General features: G+C 35.2%; 1 protein-coding gene across 1 annotated transcript in view; it reads left to right on the top strand.

The window, feature by feature from the left end:
• Positions 1 to 7,850: 7,850 nt before the first annotated feature.
• The window catches only part of LOC143250994 (uncharacterized), a 91,132-nt gene continuing 79,982 nt past the window's right edge, over positions 7,851 to 19,000 (top strand). Inside the window, exons 1-2 of the mRNA XM_076502261.1 lie at positions 7,851 to 8,303; positions 15,914 to 16,021. Coding sequence (XP_076358376.1) covers positions 8,264 to 8,303; positions 15,914 to 16,021 — 148 coding nt within the window. The 5' untranslated portion in view covers positions 7,851 to 8,263. The remainder of the gene's footprint in view (positions 8,304 to 15,913; positions 16,022 to 19,000) is intronic.

Below are 19,000 nucleotides of genomic sequence, written 5' to 3' on the forward strand. Positions count from 1 at the left end.
GTACTTCAAACTTCCACTTTTCTTTGTTTTTGTGATTAATTTTAAGAAAAGGGACTTTTCGTATCAAACTAAACATTTTGTTATATTGTAATCTGTCCATCAAATAGGAGTCTTACATACACGAATAAGAAAAATAATGCTGTAGGTACTTCAAAGCCAAAAGGTACAGAAATAAGATAGGGATTAATACACAAAGTCACTATATAAGTAGCCAGATATTTCCAAGAGAAACTTTTATCTACAATTATACGTTGAATTCCTTTCATTTGCATGAATTCAAGCTTGAGTGAAAGTATTTGAATTGGATAGTGCTTTAAAGTCTTACAATGGCCAGTTCCCATACACTTGTACAATTGATTCAGTGGCTGATTGTTGTGTAGATATTTTTGTATGGCTTTGTGTATTCCTTGTTTCAGTACTTTTTTACCATTTTTGCATCATTTTTGGTTTTTATTTCTTATTTCTCTACGTTTTTAATACAATCAATATTAATGAATGACAGACAATATGAAGGCAACACTTTTAGCCTGGCACGAAGAGTTGTTTTGTTAGAGAAACTCTACACTGTTTCTCTGAGCTAAAATACAACAGTTTGGTGTGTAAGTCATCACAACAAGTTCAAACATTAATAAACTAGCCTAGCCCTTCTGAATCCAGAATCAGAATAATCGATAAAACGTTTAGCTGTTTTTCTACTATAACCATGTGTTTTTGGCTAAACTGGAAGTTTTAATAGCTTTTGAAAACCTATGTTAGAAGTTTAACAAAGTTTCTTAGATTTTTATACGAGAGGTTTGAGACTACGATGAACAATATATAATGTCATTTTTTACCTTCCCTCTCTCAACATACAAAGTACTGCCATTCTTAGTTATACATATAGTCATATGCTAAACACAGCGAGCCATTTGTTTCGCTAATCGCATATTTTCGTGGTCGAATTTAAAGTTTTTCGACTGCATATGGTTGTGTTAAGTTTTGTTTCGGTGTATGTCTTGATGAATACTGAACCTAAACACTGACAGATTAAAGATATACATATATAAATATATATTTTTTCTCCCAGATGTATTTTTTACCACTTTTCTTTAATTTAAACAGAGGTTGTTTCATAACTACAAGTAGGCATACAAACTATTTACTCAATTAAAAACAGATATTATTTAATATAAAAACAAAAAAAAATAGATGGAATGGACTTCTTGAAGAGCTCTAACCCGACGTTTATCAGAAGGTGAACTTCATTTGGTAGACAATCGTATAACTTCGAGTCTCTAGTGGGAGTTGATTAAATGTTATTATAATATTATGTACTCGACACAAATATCAGTACAACGACGATATTGGTAAGGGTGATTATTACTGACAGAGACATTCGGTGGAACATCATGCTGCTAGAGATGGTTGTTACCAACTGGTGGTGCAAAGAGACACAGAAGTAATTAGAATAAGTCTATTGTAATGGTTATTACTGACTACTGCTAGAGCTAGACACGGAGATCAGTTACAAAAATCATATCGCTAACAATTGTTGTTACTGACTGTTGCTACGGTGAACACCAACCTTAGTTACAAGATGTATAAAGTTTAAAACGATCTTTTTTTTTTTGAAGAGAAATCATATTGTGCGTCTTGTTATATTTAAACCAAATTTAAGTGTTTTTTTATGCTCCTTACCCCTGTAAAAGAATAAAATAACATGCTGCTACAGGTAAGGTTCAACAGAAACCAATTTAATGAACTGAAACAACACTTGAAGGAGATTTCTCACATTCTAAAAACACTGTTAATTAGCACCTGGATGTGATACTAATGTCCATGAACAATAAAACATAAATTATAATATTATTTATTTCGAATATCCTGCAATTATATCAATCACTAACTCTCTTGTGACTCACTTTATGAAGCTTGCGGCAGGGAAGTTATTCACTGCGTTAGATCACGAGAGTACATCTCTTGCTTTCGTAAACTTAAATAATCGTTTGCTACATTTGTAGTATAAATACGTCATCGCTTAGGGACCTGATGTTAGTTTCGTTATACAGACATATTTATTCCAAATACGTATAATTACCTGGAAAGTATGTTAGCTTCTTGATGTTACTAAAGATTTAAAAATTCATAAACTAATCGATAGAATGAATAATAAATAAACGGTAAACAAAACCACAATGAAAAACTAGAAATTTTACGTCTACTGACACACACACAACAAATATTGGTGATTACACCTACATTGCAAAAAACTTTATTTGTCTATTGTTTCTTGATAAAGTAACAAATCTGGCACAGTATGTCCTTCCTGACGCTCACTTTAACAATGCAGTTGGAATATCATAGGTAGGGGAACAGGTTTACAAAGATTTCTTGAAAAACGCAGGAAGCTGTAACTGATCTTTTCTTTAGGAGTGACATTTATCTTAATATTTTCTACACAAAATATAGATGAAACTTTAACCCTTAATTGATAGTTACATAGGTGTGCCTGATCTTAACATTTTATACATAGGTGTGCCTGATCTTAACATTTTAACATAGGTGTGTCTGATCTTAACATTTTATGCATAGGTGTGCCTGATCTTGACATTTTAACATAGGTGTGTCTGATCTTAATATTTTACACATAGGTGTGCCTGATCTTAACATTTTATACGTAGGTGTGCCTGATCTGAACATTCTAACTTAGGTGTGCCTAATTTTAATATTTCATATGTAGGTGGGCCTGATCTTAACATTTTATGCAAGGTGTTCATAGATAAACAAGGTCAGCTGATCTTAAACTTCCATAAAACATTCTACTGAGAGCGGAATGTAATCGTTACATAATATGAGTACCTGAAGAAAGAATATCAATAGTAAATACCAGTTCACCTTTGTAAGGTTATAAATGATCTATTGTTTGTTTTTGATGAATTTATGTTCAGAGTCATTCACATTAAAGGCTAGTAGGACTTACTTCCCTTGGGTTGAGAAACGACATATTTTGACATGCCACATGGATTCCGCTCGACTTACATGTCACCACAAAGCCGTCAAGTGGGTTTTAAATCTTGTAGAGGGCGCTGTGTTGTTGTCCCGACATAATTAATGCAAATAGTATGCATATTTAAAATTAGCTACGAAAAATAAATACGGATGATTGAAATGTCGTGCAGCAGTGTATTCTTTTGAAGGAAATGAATCGATGTTGAATATGTGTGACGACAGCTTTAATTTAGAGCTAAACAATTTATATATATATCGTAAACTGCACAAAATAGTTACCTGCGAATATGACTAACAGTAAAAAAAGATCTTTCACAGTAGGCTTAACCTTTACTGTCGATACCTTGAGCCTGTTTTACAGTGAGTTTAAATATCATTGTCGACATTGGGCCTGTTTTATGGACTTTTCTGTTTTGGTTTAGCTTCCAGACGATCATTTGACTGGAAACGGAACGACCTTTGGGCTCGAAATTTCGCCCTAGGATCGATCAAAATCATGGTATATCTAGAACATAAATTTCACCGAAGAAATATCTATATTAAAGAATTCTGGAACCTTACAGACGGGTCATTAAAATTGTTGAAATATTGTATGCAGACCATTTGGTAAATACGGACTAGATGTTTTCGTATGAGTAGCTGGCTTGAAAGTAAGTATAATAGTATAATTAGTTATTTAAATTCCGTAATATGTTATGCTTTAGTAACACAATGAAAAGGCTGACCTAGAGGTTCTTAAGTAACATAGTTGCTACTAGAGGGCACTGTCAGACAATGATTAAGTAGAGAACTTTAAAAAGTAACATATTAACGCCATTTCTCAATACTATTCGATAGGAATAGCGTGTCTTATTTCTGCTCTGTTCCAAAACATATGAAATTCTTTCTTATATCTATATGGTGTGATTTTTATATACTGAGAATGGATAAAGGATTCAGAAAATGTAAAACTTATGCGCAACGAGAAAACTGTTTGTTGCATGTTTTCTTACGTGTAAGTTTTTTCAAGTTCACGATTTTTCAATGCTATGTATTACACACTACATTCGACTTCTCCCAACTAAGATGCATCAGAACTTAACCATCTCTCGTTTTTCCTTTTTATGTTGATCTTACATAATTCTCTACTGTGAACACACTCCCTGTTTTCAGTTGTGAGCGTGTTTTAAAAGTATCAATTAATCTTGTTCAAAGAGAGAAGGCAAAACCTTTGTGGCGACTGTTGCTTATGGCTGGCTTTTTTCGTCTTCATTGGGGTTTAGATTCATATATGGTTGGCTACCTTTCCTCTAATTAGTAGTTTGAAACTAAGGACGCTCGTATTTGAACACTAGGGGTCTCTGTCTTGACTTTTTAGCCCACAGGTGCATAAGGTACAGTTGAGATGGGAAATATTTTCGCTTGCTCTAACAATCCCTGGTTTCATTTCTGTTTCACCATTATTTTCTATTTTTTTTTTCATTAAGTACATGTAAAACATGAGCAATTAGTTCGAATACTGTTTCTGCTAGTTAATAAAATAATATATATAATTAAAGGAGTGGCATGTGTGTGTGTGTGTGTGCATGGAAAATTATTTAAGCTTCATTAGACTGTGCAAAAATAAAATTAATAACACTAAAGTACACCATACATTGCAAAGGGGGGAAGCCTTCTTTTGAAAGCAATGTTTATGTGTTAAGTCTTTATGTGTAAATTTCTTCATTTATTTATAGACACAAAGTCCATCAGTTTGTCATTTTTGATCAAATTCGGCTCAAAAGTATATTTTGTACTCGAAGTGCTTAGTGGGTATCACGTATTGTAGAACAGTTTTGATCTATTTAGGCTTAACCTCGCAGTCATTGAGACGCTCTGCACGGCCATCATATTTGTTCGTAAGTCTGCGTAACTTACCTCACCCGTAAGTAGCCTGCTTTAGTTAATTAATGTACACAGTACTGCCTTCATACTTTATAAATTTTGTGCATTTAAATGCAAAATATCACGGTCCGGCATGGCCACGTGATTAGGATACTTGACTTGTAATCTGAGGGTCACGGGTTTGAATTCCTGTCGCACCAAATATGTCCGTTCTTTCAGCCGTCGGGGCGTTATAATGTGACGGTCAATCCCACTATTCATTGATGAAAGAGTAGCCCAAGAGTTGGCGGTGGGTGGTGATGACTAGCTGTTTTTCCTCTGGTCTTATACCGTTAAATTAAGGACGGCTAGCGCAGATAGCCTTCGGGTAGCTTTGCGCAAAATTCAAAAACAAATTTGAGTGAAATTCGAAACAAATAAACAAAATACCACGAATTAAAAAAAATTCGTTTCGTCGACATAGTTTATTCTTAAACAACGCTGGTGTTGAGAGTGTATGAAAATATTAAAATCTCAAAATATTTTGTTTTTAAATCATACTCGCGGATTTCCACGGCGCCGCAAATCATTTACGCTATTCTATGAGCAGCTCAGAGCTTGTTAATATTGATGTATATTGAAGGTACAGAATGGCTGAACACGAACCATACGTCACTAGATCATGAAGAGTATTTGTCCCAGTTAGGGTTAGAGCCCTGCAGACATTAAACGCACTATTGTTTTCTGGTCTTATCAGACGTTTCACCTAATATTTGTTTCGATACATATGTGCTTAGCCTTATATGGACTTCCTGTTGACGAATGAAGCTCCATCAACAGTAAAGTTACAGCGACGAATTCTCCATTATATTACTAATACTTTCCACGTAATAGGTTCAAGTGGTCTGGAAAGGAGTTAAGGTTTTATTATATATTATTCTTTAGTTTCACTCAGAAGTTCTTAATAATGAACTGGTAAAAACTAGTAAATAAACTGTTTTTTTACTGTATAAACTTACAAGTGAAATTAAGAACAATACAATATGCCAACCATACTTCATCTGCCATATCCGGTGCCGAAACGGCCTTTCGTTGAATACCAGAGCCCATCTTGCTGGTTGGGATACGATAAACATAGGTGTTATTTATATATCATAACGTTTCATGAACAGCAACTTTTTTGGTGCGAATTAGATTAATCAAATGAATGTTAATGCTCTCAGGTCATCCCATATGTAATGTCCGAAAATTTAATACAGAAAGTGCATCATCATTTCTGTTTGTAGAAGGCTTTGATGACTAAAATATGTAGTAGGACGTGTATAAAAATATTCAGACAAATAAAATAAACTAACCCAATTCCACTTTTTCAGATCATTAATCAAATAAACCCTTATGGAGATGGATGTGTCTGAGGAGCACATTAGGCATATAATGCTTTATGAGTTTAAAAAAGGCAATAGTGCAGCAGAAACTACACGAAACATTCAAGGTGTTTATGGTGCGGAGTCTCTTAATGAAAACAATGTCGAAGATAGTTTCAGAAGTTCAGATCACGTGACTACAGCTCAAGTGATGCGCCACGTTTAGGTCGTCCTGTTGAGTTTAATTATCACTTTCTGCTGGCTGCACTTGATGAAGATTGTGCTCTTACAGTTGAAGAACTAACACAGAAGCTCAATTCAACCCATTCAACAGTTTACCGTCATTTACAACACCTTGGAAAGGTGTCAAAATTTGGAAAATGGGTCCCCTATTATATCAGACTTCTATTATCAACAGTTATAGAGCTTGAATGTTGCACTGAAAGAAAAGAGACCTGCTTTGATCAATCGTAAAGGTGTTATGTTACATCAGGATAATGCACAGCTCCATAAAGCAAGGATCACATCTGTAAAGATTGAAGAGCTAGACTGGGAAAACTTCCACATCATCCTTATTCTCCAGACATTGCCCCATCTGATTATCATCTGTTCTGAAGTTTGCAGAACTATCTTGATGGAAAAGAACTTGGAATACATAAAAATGTCAAAACTACCCTCTCGACATTATTTTCGTCCAAACCCCAAGAAGTTTATAGAAGTGACATTCAGAAGCTTGTGAATCGTTGGCAGGAAGTAATTAATAATAATGTAACATACATTATTGATTAAATGACATTAAAAGCGTTTGAAATCCTTTCTCTTTTTCTGAACCTAAAATCAGACATTACTTAAGGGATGGCCTGATACTAAGCTAACTTGTCCAAGTGAAACTAAACGAAAAGAGAGTGATTTTGTAGCATTCTACAGGTACCAAAAACGTGGAAACACAATAATCTAAACGGCCAGGTCAGAGGGCACTATGGTTCAAGAACCAGCAGTCTGAAGCAGCTATTATTAAGATAGTACCGGGATTGACTAGCTCTCTGCTGAAAAAGGATATCTTCTTTGGTAGTGCTATGTCTCGAACCAATAGACCATGCTCAGATATCTATATTAAGAAATAATCAAATATAATCTACCTATATTTGTTAATTTTTTTTAAACAATAAAATAATTTCTTTCTTACAAAGATTTTGATGCTGTCAATATGTTTTGTTGTTTATTCAGTTACAAAGAAACAAAAATTATGTATTTATTTCCCTTTATTTATGTCGGGAAGTTGTGATTATTTAATTAGGTTTCGTTCAATTATTTTAAACGTGTTTGCAACTCGCCCCCTGTCACCAACATCTCGACTTAGGCGCTCAAAACTCAGTGACATCAGACAACTGAGTAGCACGCAAGACCGGAAGTAAACAAAAATTACGTTCAACATGATATACGATTATTGTTCGCCGGCTGATAAAGGTGGATAAAAATCATTTTATTTTTGTTACTTTAACAGAACAGCGACATTCATTGTGCTAGAATAATACAATATTCGCGAAGCAAGAAGCTACAGCGTTTCACCAAAACTTAGCAGATAAAATTTCAAAACTTTAGTAATAGTAACAATAATAAGTTTTTAAATATGTGAGTTGGCCTTGCGTTCGATCGCAACAGAAGTTCCTAAAAGCTCTCTACGCCACAGCCTTCTTCCGCGCGTTCTCGTACCTTGTAGTCGGCACGCCTGCGCTCATTTCCTGCGGGGATGTCACGTCCCGCTGGGACTTTGTCTTCGTGACGTAGCTACGACTCAGAGCCCTGTTTATATTGAATATCACCCTTCGCTGCCCACATTCAGCGTTTGTGCCTGTCTGCGAATAATATTACCACGTTGACTCCTATACAGGTAGGCTCGGACGAAACCAACGGCTTTGTAAAGCGGCTTCTACTAAACAACAAATTAACGTTAATATTAATCTAATTTACGACATAACTGTTTTGTTTGTGGAATCCAATCGTTCACGTTTTCTTCTCCGTGGCAACTGGAAGAAGTTCGCACCTGTCAGTAATCGCCACATACTGTCATGTCCCGGCGAAAACAGGCTAAACCACGCGCGCTTAAACGTAAGTAACTTCAACATTGGCATTTTGTATGACATAATATTCAGTACGCAGTTTTACCGCATTTTAGACGAAGTATATTTTAATGTGTAAAAGATCCAGGTTAATTTTGTGAGAAGAATAGCAGAAGACAGTGGTTAACAAAACAAGTTTTGTTGATACAATTTACAAATGAAAATGAACTCATCAGCTGTGTAACGTTTTGTTTTTTTTAATAATTATTAGATGTAATCAGTGTTAATATCTTATTATAATGAGATTAAATTATAAACCTTTACACATTTATGCTTATAAATTTGGCTTATTTTACCGCTTGGGTTAAAAGTGTTGTGTTTGGGTGAGTGTATTTTCTAACTGAATCAGTGACATTTTAACAGCAACTTTGACTAGCGACTTTGTCTTAACTTCGTATGTATCTATCTGACAGGCTAGCCGTCTTGTGAATGAAAGAATGCCTACTGTACATGTTATATATATAGGAGACGCGTTCAGGAAAAACGCACAATGAATAGTAAATACAGGCTTAAAAGTTTAGGGTAACTGTCTTGCTTGGCATTATTATTACAATCAGAATTAGCGAGCGAATTGGGCGTGGCTACGTGAGTGCGGTATGAAATATCACTCATCAGCACAAACAATGCTCTTGTAAATCAGGATTTAGTGGCTGGATCCTGTATTTGGATTTTGTAAGACAAAACTGAGAACGAAGCTAAACTTGTGGATTCTATAGGTCAAGTTGATGTTTAGATTTTCATCATAGGGTTACTTTATTTGAAGTTTTTTTTTTTTTTTTCAGTTAGTTTCTGGTTTACTTTCGTGCATGGACTTATGTTTTGAAGAGTGGTTCGCAAAGAGTTTTGGAAAGGGCTTTTGAAAATAAAGTTATTTTAATGTTTGTCTTAAAATGTGTATATTAATATAGCTTAGTCTCTCCCGTTAGGGCCTGGCATGGCCAAGTGTGTTAAGGCATTCGACTCGTAATCCGAGGGTCGCGGGTTCGAATCCAGGTCGCACCAAACATGCTCGCCCTTTCAGCCGTGGGGGCGTTAATATGTGACGGTCAATCCCACTATTCGTTGGTAAAAGAGTAGCCCAAGAGTTGGCGGTGGGTAGTGATAACGAGCTGCCTTCCCTCTAGTCTTACACTGCTAAATTAGGGACGGCTAGCACAGATAGCCCTTGAGTAGCTTTGTGCGAAATTCAAAACAAACAAACTCTCACGTTATCACCAGATCTGTATTTCTCTACAACCTGTGGAAACTGCTATCGTAGTTCGCTTGGACGTCACTACGTCCAAAGAATCCGCAGAGCCTGAGGTCTCCCAGTGGTTTAGGGGAAACTCGAGGCTCATATCGTTAAAATTATGAATTCGATTTTTGCGCTAAAAGAAACAAAAACTGAGAGCCACTGCACTGGAGGCACGGATATCTTTCGTAGCTGTAGGAAGATAAGAAACAGATTTATAGTGTTAATAAAACAAATGTTTGCACAAGGGGACATTTATGTGCCGTTATTTTATAAATGTAAGTATTCAGTGTTTTGTAGTATGTCACAAGAGATTTGTTAGGCTTCGTAACTTGAGCCAGTGTAGGGTCCAGCAACTCACAGGTGCTGATATGTTCAGTACGACTTACTCTGGTAAAATACTAAATTTGACAATGCAAAGAAACAAGATCTCATTCGTTTTTGTACAATGTTCTGGTGGATTTAGAACTTACCAATTCAAGAATAACAAACTGTATAATACACAACGAGATAATATTGCTGTTTATAGTCTGGTAAAGCACTTTTGTTTGTTTGTTTTTCAGTGGAAAACTGAATGATCCTAATATCCCCGTAGATATTTTGAATATCATCTCAAGAATAAAAATGTACAAATGAAAACAAAATGCCCCCCCCCTTCAGTGGCAAGGCGATGTGTCTGCGGACTTATACCGTTAGAAACCGGGTTTCGATACCCTTTGCGAGCAGAGCACAGATTACCCCATTGTGTAGCGTTGTGTTTACCTACAAACAAACACAACAGCGTAAAAAATGAATTCGTCCACCACTGTTTTTTGAGGTCATAATTCAAGAGCGGGCGATATTTAGGAGTTAGAGGGCGTAAGCGAAAAAGTAGAATTTGTTCTCATGAATGTGGTGATTTTTATTGTCGACCAGAAATTAATGCTAACTGTTTTAAGTTCCACGGCTGGTAAGCTCTCTCTCTGTTGCCTTTTGTTTATATGTCTGTTTTGTTTAGATATTTAATTTGATAGATTATATGTGGCTGCTGAGTTTTTTGACGAAATATTTTTTGTCACATAGTTGTCCGGGTATTTTTGACAGACCCTGTTTTATATGGTTGATGAAAAATCGTAATATAAGTCTTTTTCTTGTTAGTGTTTAGTTCTGACTTGACCGATGATTTATTCGATTGTTACATGACCGAAGAATATTATTGATTAGATATTTTGTTGTTATACGTTGATTTGAATATTTTATTATAAAATAATTTTATAGATTCGCTATGTTTTAACTGACGACCATGGTTCTTGACAATAACCTTGCATCGTAGTTCCTATTGCAAAGGGCTGTCATATCCAAAGCATACAGTTCATTCTTGGCGGCCTTCCATAATCCATCTAATGTACAAAGACGACGGCTCTCCATCGCCCGTTTCAACAGTTCGACCACAGAAATTCGAATGCAACTTGAGTGCTGTGTTTTCGTATGGAATAGCACGAGTTCCTGTTTCGTTCTTTAGTTGCTTAAGGTTTACGATTGTTGAACGTTCCGAACCAAGTCAGTACTTATGTGTGGTACAGAGGGGACAAGAACATTTTATTGATAATAAACAAAGCTAACCTCTGAATTTCCCCCCCTAACCATTGAACAGTAGAAAATTGTATAAGACTTGTTACACTTATCACGCACACATACGCTTTGTCGACTATCACTACGTATTTCCATTGTTTTTCTTTCAGCTAATTACCACTCACACAATTTTCTACAGTCTTTTCCTGGATATGATGTGGAAACTGCTTTTGTGGCTTTTTTAGATAAGAATCCTTTTGATTATGTTGCATACAGTTCGTGATAGACATGGATAGATTTTACTAATGATCTATAATGCTCGTGGGTTTTAAGTTATTTCAAGAGGATGCAATTTCATTATCATGGTTGGGTGCGACTTGTTGCAAGTTTGTTTTTTTTTGTTGTCCTGGTACTTTAAGTTAATCGATATAATTTTATTTTAAAACCATTAAGTACAAGAGATATCCCCGTCTTAAAAGTATGTTTCTTTCTCAGATCTCAACACATCTTTAGTCTTAATATATTAATATTTTATGTCGGAAAAGATTGTCGCATACGTTTTCCAAAAACGACCACTTTCCAGTGACATCACACTACCTACAGAACACCAACCAACATCACAATGTCATTCTAATACAATCAGTTCCAATTTAGTATAACGTATTGAGCCCTCTTTGTAACTGATAAATATTGTTGGTGAGGTATTATTCTGTTTTTGTATAATTGATGATTACTGTTGATTAGATATTATGCTCTTATATAATTGATGGGTATTGTTGATGAGGTATTCTATTTTTACATGATCAATGGGTATTCTTGATGACATATTCTGTTGTTTTATAATTGATGGGTATTGTTGATGAAGTATTCTGATGTTATATAACCAAATAATATTGTTGATGGGATATTGTAGCTTAGATAACAGGTATTCTTAGTGAGATATTATTCGGTTGTTTGATGACTGATGGGTATTTTACTCTTATACATATATATTGTTGATGAGTATTGTAATAGGGCTTTCTGGTATAATTTGATCGATTTGTTCTTGTTGAGATATTCGATTGTTATAGGATTTGTGGATATTATTGAGAAGGTGCCTCATATATACGTCCGTGACTGATGGATAACAGTCTTGAAACCTCGAAAGGAAAACCAGAATAATTTTATTAGAGAGAACACTGACAGAAGTGACATAGCAAGCTCTTGTCAAGTCTTCACTAATGATATTACAACAGCTGATTCTACAATATCAAGTAACATTATATACTCTCTATCTAAGGTATTTTCAGAATAGAACACATTCATCGTTCCTTTTTTTTTACACCTAAGAAGATGAAGGAAACAGATGTTAGATTCTAAAGAATTGGGGGGCTTGTGTCTGCTATTTTCATGCCTCAGTGAATGAGCCTTTAAACGTAAGGGTTATAAATTATGTCTCGAGTTCTGACAAAATAGAAAATAGGGGTGTACACCTGCTACCAATACAGCAGTCACTTCACCTTCCTCGGGGCAGCTGGTTTCCTTGCTCTAGTTTTATATTTTCGTTTAGTAATCTATACCATAATTGTTGATTTTGTTTTTAAACCTCAATATCCAATTCGTTGCGCATATAAAATTATCCTAATGTCACATGGAAGTTTTTTTGTTTGTTTTTGAATTTCGCACAAAGCTACTCGATAGTTATCTGTGCTAGCCGTCCCTAATTTAGCAGTGTAAGACTACAGAGAAGGCAGCTAGTCATCACCACCCACCGCCAACTCTTGGGATGCTCTTTTACCAACGAATAGTGGGATTTACCGTCACATTATAACGCCATCACGGCTGAAAGGGCGAGCATGTTTGGTGCGACGGTGATTCGAACCCGTGATCCTCGGATTACGAGTCGAACGCCTTAACACGCTTGGACATGCCGGGCCCCACTAGGAAGTTACACACCCTTGTTTGTCTGTGTTTTCACTTCTACTTCTTTTGTTCTTTAGTATGTCTTAAAATAATAATGCCGCGTTAATGGAGTTTGTTTAGGGTGTGGTGCCCCTAATGATGTTTCTGACAGTTCTGTGGTTCTTCTTTACGCTTGAATCCTCTCTCAATAACAGACATTCATCAGTGATATATGCCACTCAATACAGGTTGTGGCCCTGGGTAATAACGTTGGAGAATGTGGGCTTATATTCAGCTGTCAAAATATTATAATGTCATATTTGTGAAATAATGATAGAACTAAAGCTGACAAGCCCCAGTACGTAGATAAGAGACTACACCTGTCATTCTGCAGTTTCGATGTATTGGTGACTCTGTGATGTATCAGTAACGTTGTTTTTCATGTAGTAGTTTTGTAGCAACGAAACGCATGCATGCGTTCGTCCAGTCTGGTACGTGATTAACAGTGGCGTTGTTACACAGCCACGAACAAGTTGTATTTTTATGGTAAATTTTGCTTATTTATAACCGTGTTGTGCAAAATGTGAGGCACGCCCTCCAGGGGAATAGGGGCACAAAGAGTCGGTAGGGGACGCACAATTACGACTATGGGAACACGAGAATTATATACCTGATAATACAAATTTAGAAGTAAAGAAATTAAAAACCTACCTACGTTAGAACAAAGTTGTCGATACAGTTACATTCTACAAACTAGGTTTCTGATATTTTTTTCACAACCCTTTTATCTTTGGAGTAATAAGTATTTTCAGTTTTTAAACCGACAAACTTTAATCAAGAATCTGCTACTTGTTCAAAATGTCAAATGTAAACCACGACTTTCAACCTACTGACAAATATACATTTTCTTATATTTCTGTTTAACTCTCTGAACAGACAGATACTGATTGAAGCAGTTTCGTTTATCACATTTCACGTTAAATCAATTTCTTTAGTCGGCTTTAGGCATGTGGGGAAATATACATTTACAAGAGGTATGTCTAAGTTATCGAGTATTTAGCGGTAACTGTAATCCCCCTCGCGAATGTATTTATCAATATATTACCCAAGGGGTCTACTCCCTTTTCATTTATATTCGTTCGTGTAGGTTTGCCTTTAATAGTGTGTTTATTCACGTTTTTCCCTCAGTACTCTGAGCTAATGTTATTTACAAAATGTCGTGTTGTTTACTTCCTTCATTATGTGTAGTAATTAGTTTTAACGCTGCGTGTTTAATTACTGCATTTAACATAAGAGGTGCTTAACTTAAATACAGTTGAGCTGTATTAAAGTTGATATGTTAGGCTTAGCTTGGACCTTACTAAAGGTACGTTTCCCGAACAAAGGCCCCACGCTAGTACAGCGGTATGTTTACGGGTTTACAACGCTAAAATCAGGGGTTCGATTCCCCTCGGTGGGCTGAGCAGACAGCTCGATGTGGCTTTGCTATAAGAAAACACACACACACCCGAACAAAGTTAAATCTGCGACAGCGCCCTCCAGTAGCACAACTGTATGTCTGCGGACATGGAATGCTAGAAACCGAGTTAAGATAGCCAGCCCAGTGCGTAGCTATGTCCTTAACTACAATAAAATAATTATACAACAGTAGTTGAAGTTGATAGCTAGAGTTTCAACGTTCCGCACGTTAGATATATTAATTAGTCATTGATGTTTTCATTAGTCGTGCTGGTTATACCATCTATATATTGAATGTCGTTAATTATTTATTTTCATTTATGTTTGCTATTTTACTTTCATTATAAAGGCTGTTTTGCAGCGTTAGCTAAAGACACGTATTTAGAACTAATTTAAACTTTCGCCCGGTATGGCCAGGTGGTTAGGGTGCTCGACTCGTAATTGCATGTTCGAATCCCCTTCACACCAAATATGCTCGCCTTTTCAGCTGTGGGGGCGTTATGTAGTGACGCTCAATCCCACTATTCGTTGGCAAAAGAGTAACCTCCGAGTTGACGGCGGGTAGTGACGACCAATTGCCATCCCTCTAGATTTACACTGCTAAATTAGGGACGGTTAGGGCAGATAGGCCTCGAATAGCTATGCACGAAATTAGACACAAACAACCAACATCTGAACTTTATAAGTTGTCTAAACCTCGGTGAATATGACAAGGATTAAACCAAAACATATCGTCAACATGTTTTAATCTAACTTGGGTAGTGGTAGTGATTAACCATGCAACTTATATTAGGCTTTACTTGATAGATTATTTAGCTAGAGTATTCATGATGAAACTTGTTTGAATGAACGGCAAATTCTTCTTCTACAACAAGCAGTTGCCGTCCATTCAACTAAATTTCTCCACTGTGTTATTTATAGCTTGGACACTGGCAAAATTTAACTTCATATTATATGTTTTAACTTAATTTTGATGGTGGAATAATTCACTGAACAACTTATGATTATCTTGGACACTGGCAAAACATAACTCAATGTTATATATTGTAAAGCATCTTGGGTAGTGATAATGATGTTAGGCTTAGCTTAGACAATGCAAAAGTTAATCCAGTGTTGTATCTTTTTAACGTGACGTAGGTGGTTATAATAGTTAAATATACAGCTTACGTTAGGCAGTGGCAAAATTCAACTTCATGTTGTATGTTTACTGTAGAGTAATTGGTGAAAATTACTAGCTTCACGATGTACTTCAGGTTTAGATATGCATGTTAGTTGTGTAAAGACAATATATATATATATATATACATATTTGGTTGCATGTTCAGAATCCTTTCGTACACTTGACTTTTATTATAAATAATGTATTTACTTTTGACTTACTCTCGTATTTTTTAAAAAGTTGTCTACTTACATTTATAAACACATACTAATTTTTCAAGTAAACTAGGTAATTAATCTTATTTCAATTCACCACGTAGAGGATGAAGTCGACGAAGGTTACACCGACGAAAGCCCTGAAGAAGATGAATCAACGATAGCGCTACTCTTAGGGAGAAGAAAAAAAAATACTGGCCACATAATTACAGGTTGGTATGCTAGGTGTTTAACCAATGATCGTTAAGTTATTAAAAAGTAAAATTCCATGATTGATAGATTTGTAGTAACAAGGTGATATTAGTCTTTGTTTGGAGCTCCTGCTCTAAACCCGTTCTCATAATTTAGGGCTAAGTGAAAAAAAGAACTGCAGTGGTTATGAAACAGCGCCCTCTTCTTGTTTCCTTTGGAAGAAAGTACTTAATATCAAATTTAAAAGACAAAATGAAAGGTCATTTGTTCGATAAAAATTAACATAGAACATTAAATTCAATAATAAGGCCCATACGTATTTTTTATTGAAGCTAATAACATCTGAGTATGTGACGTCGATAAAAAAACTTATGATTTATGGATATACATAGCGCATGTAAACATGTACATGATATAATTCAAATAAATAGGAAAGGTATTGTTTTTCTATTTAAATGCCTATTTGTTTTGTAGATGTACTTAAAATTTGTGTTTATCTTGATATTTAAGTTTTATTAGGTTATACTATCTGTAGTCAGTTGAAAAGATTAGTAAACTTACAATTCAAAGGTTTCGACAAGAAAACCACGAAAAAAAACCCTTTGTGCTAGCTATTGGTATTTATGCTAACAAACTGTTTTTGTTTTTGTCAACCGGATAACAGCTAAAAGTAACTGATATAAAATCAAAGTTTTCGTATCAAATGGAGTTGGACATGGAAAATATTTTTTTTAAATATAAAAAAGTATCAAATGGGTAAAATAGTCGTTTCTTTCGTCGTAAGCAAAACCTCCTACTAGATTAGTAGGAGTGATTATTGAAGTGATGGCTTTTATGGAATGTGTTTTACATCAAAACCTTTGCACACTTACTAATATATACGTAATTTATTTGAATACTTGACTGAAACAAAGTGTTTGCTTTTTATTGTATCATAAATATGATTTTAATTTTCTCTTAGTTTGGTTTGGTTGTTGTCAAACACAAAACTATGCATTGTGCTCTGCCCATCACAGGTATTGAACCCACATTTTGGCGTCGTAATCTTGCAGACATACCTCTGAGCCACAGGGGAGGGAACTTAGAAATCTAAAAAAAGTCTCGGGCGTTGTACTAGAATATTAATGTTTTTTTTTCTCTCTGAGTGGTTGGTTCTTTTAATAAATTTTGTTGATAGTTGGTCTCCAATACGTAACTCGCCAAAAATTTGGTACGAAACAAATTTAAAAGAATATTTTCACCACCAGTGGAAGTTTATTGTTTTCCATCTGAAAAATTCCCTTGTAATCTGATCACCAAAAATTTTGTTTCGTGATAAACAAACAGAAAATTAGCATAAGAGACAATTTATTTTAAACTTGTAATTATGCTTCGAAGGCATGAAGTTTTCTAGAACAAAGTTTGTTGTACACTTGTGTTAAAACATATTATGTCCTCTTTATATCTTTCTTTTGGTGTTTTCCTTCTTTTTTTTTTGTATATGCTGTTATCCAATTATTTTGGAGCATTCCTTCGTTTCTGTGTATTCTTTGTTACTTGCTTTTGACTTATTGTATTCTCGTGGTTTCTGTAAATATGTACTTAAGTTTGGCTAAAACTAAAGTTAGTTTGTTAACAAGAATAGCAATAAAAAGCAGAGATTTTTATGACTATCCACTAAATTGCCAGTACAGGACATAACATGCATTCCACTTCCCTTTATCATAGTTATGGTGGGTTTCTGCTTGTTAGGTGTACCTTAGTTGATAGGAACTATAGATTCTTCAGATAGGAGAAGTATTTTCGTTTTTTTGGTTCAGAGATTATTTGTCTTCAGAGGAATTTTGATTGGATGTTTAAGATGAACCTCCACTTACATGGATATAACTTGGTTCCATCTCTTTTAAAATATGTAACAATCTTTTCTGAGACATGTAAAATGTTAAAGAGAAAGACATTGTTATTGAAATATGTTTAATCAAGCTTGTATTGAATATCCGACTAATTCCGTAGCTAAGACTACGTTATTTAACCTGGAATATTTATATTTTATATTTGTTGATATTTATATATTTATTTACTTGTTAATCAATGTATGATACTTTCGAACATGCGCTCCACATGATTGTTATTGTAGGGGCTCCAAACCGGGGACCACGGTCATTTTCTTATCACAAAGTGGTGATTTCTTCTGCTATAAGCATACTTATTTATCACATGGTGATGACGTCACTTGAATACACATCACTTACTTATCACACAATGGTAACATCCTCCGAACACACACATCTCTATAAGCATGTTGTATCACACAGTGGTAACATCTCTCGAACACACGTATCGCTATAAGCACGTTTGTTTATGATGCAATGGAGACATCTGAACATATATCACGAGAAGCACATTTGTCTGTTACATACTGATGACATATTATTAATACACATCAGTTTAAGCAAACTTTATCACACAGGTTGATGGTATTGATTATTATTTGATTATTTGGAATTAATCACAAAGTTACACAATGGGCTCTCTGTGCTCTGCCCACCATGGGTATCGAAACCCAGTTTATAGCAATGTGAGTCTGCAGAAATACCGCTGTGCCACTGGGGGCAGGCTCATGATATCTCTGAATACATACTGAATACATTTCAGTATAAGTATACATGACATTGAGGTCGGATAAAGCAATAAAGTTTGGTTAGTTTGAAACCACTTATTTAACCAACCAGAGGTTTTATTAGTAGACTGAAGTGTAATGATCAAATCATCATCGTAAATGTAAATTAATTTTCTTAAAAAAATTAATATTTGAATTACCGTTGTTTTGTGTAACAGTTGAACGTTCACTTTCCGCGTGGAATCTGTAAGCAAGTTTGGTTTGTTTTGAATTTCGCGCAAAGCTCCATGAGAGCTATCTGCGTTAGCCGTTCCTAATTTTGCAGTAAAAGACTAAAAGGAAAGCAGATAGCCATCACCACCCACCGCCAACTCTTGGACAACTCTTTTGTCAACGAATA

The sequence above is a fragment of the Tachypleus tridentatus genome, chromosome 5, assembly GCF_004210375.1.
Source record: "Tachypleus tridentatus isolate NWPU-2018 chromosome 5, ASM421037v1, whole genome shotgun sequence".
NCBI lineage: Eukaryota > Metazoa > Arthropoda > Merostomata > Xiphosura > Limulidae > Tachypleus > Tachypleus tridentatus.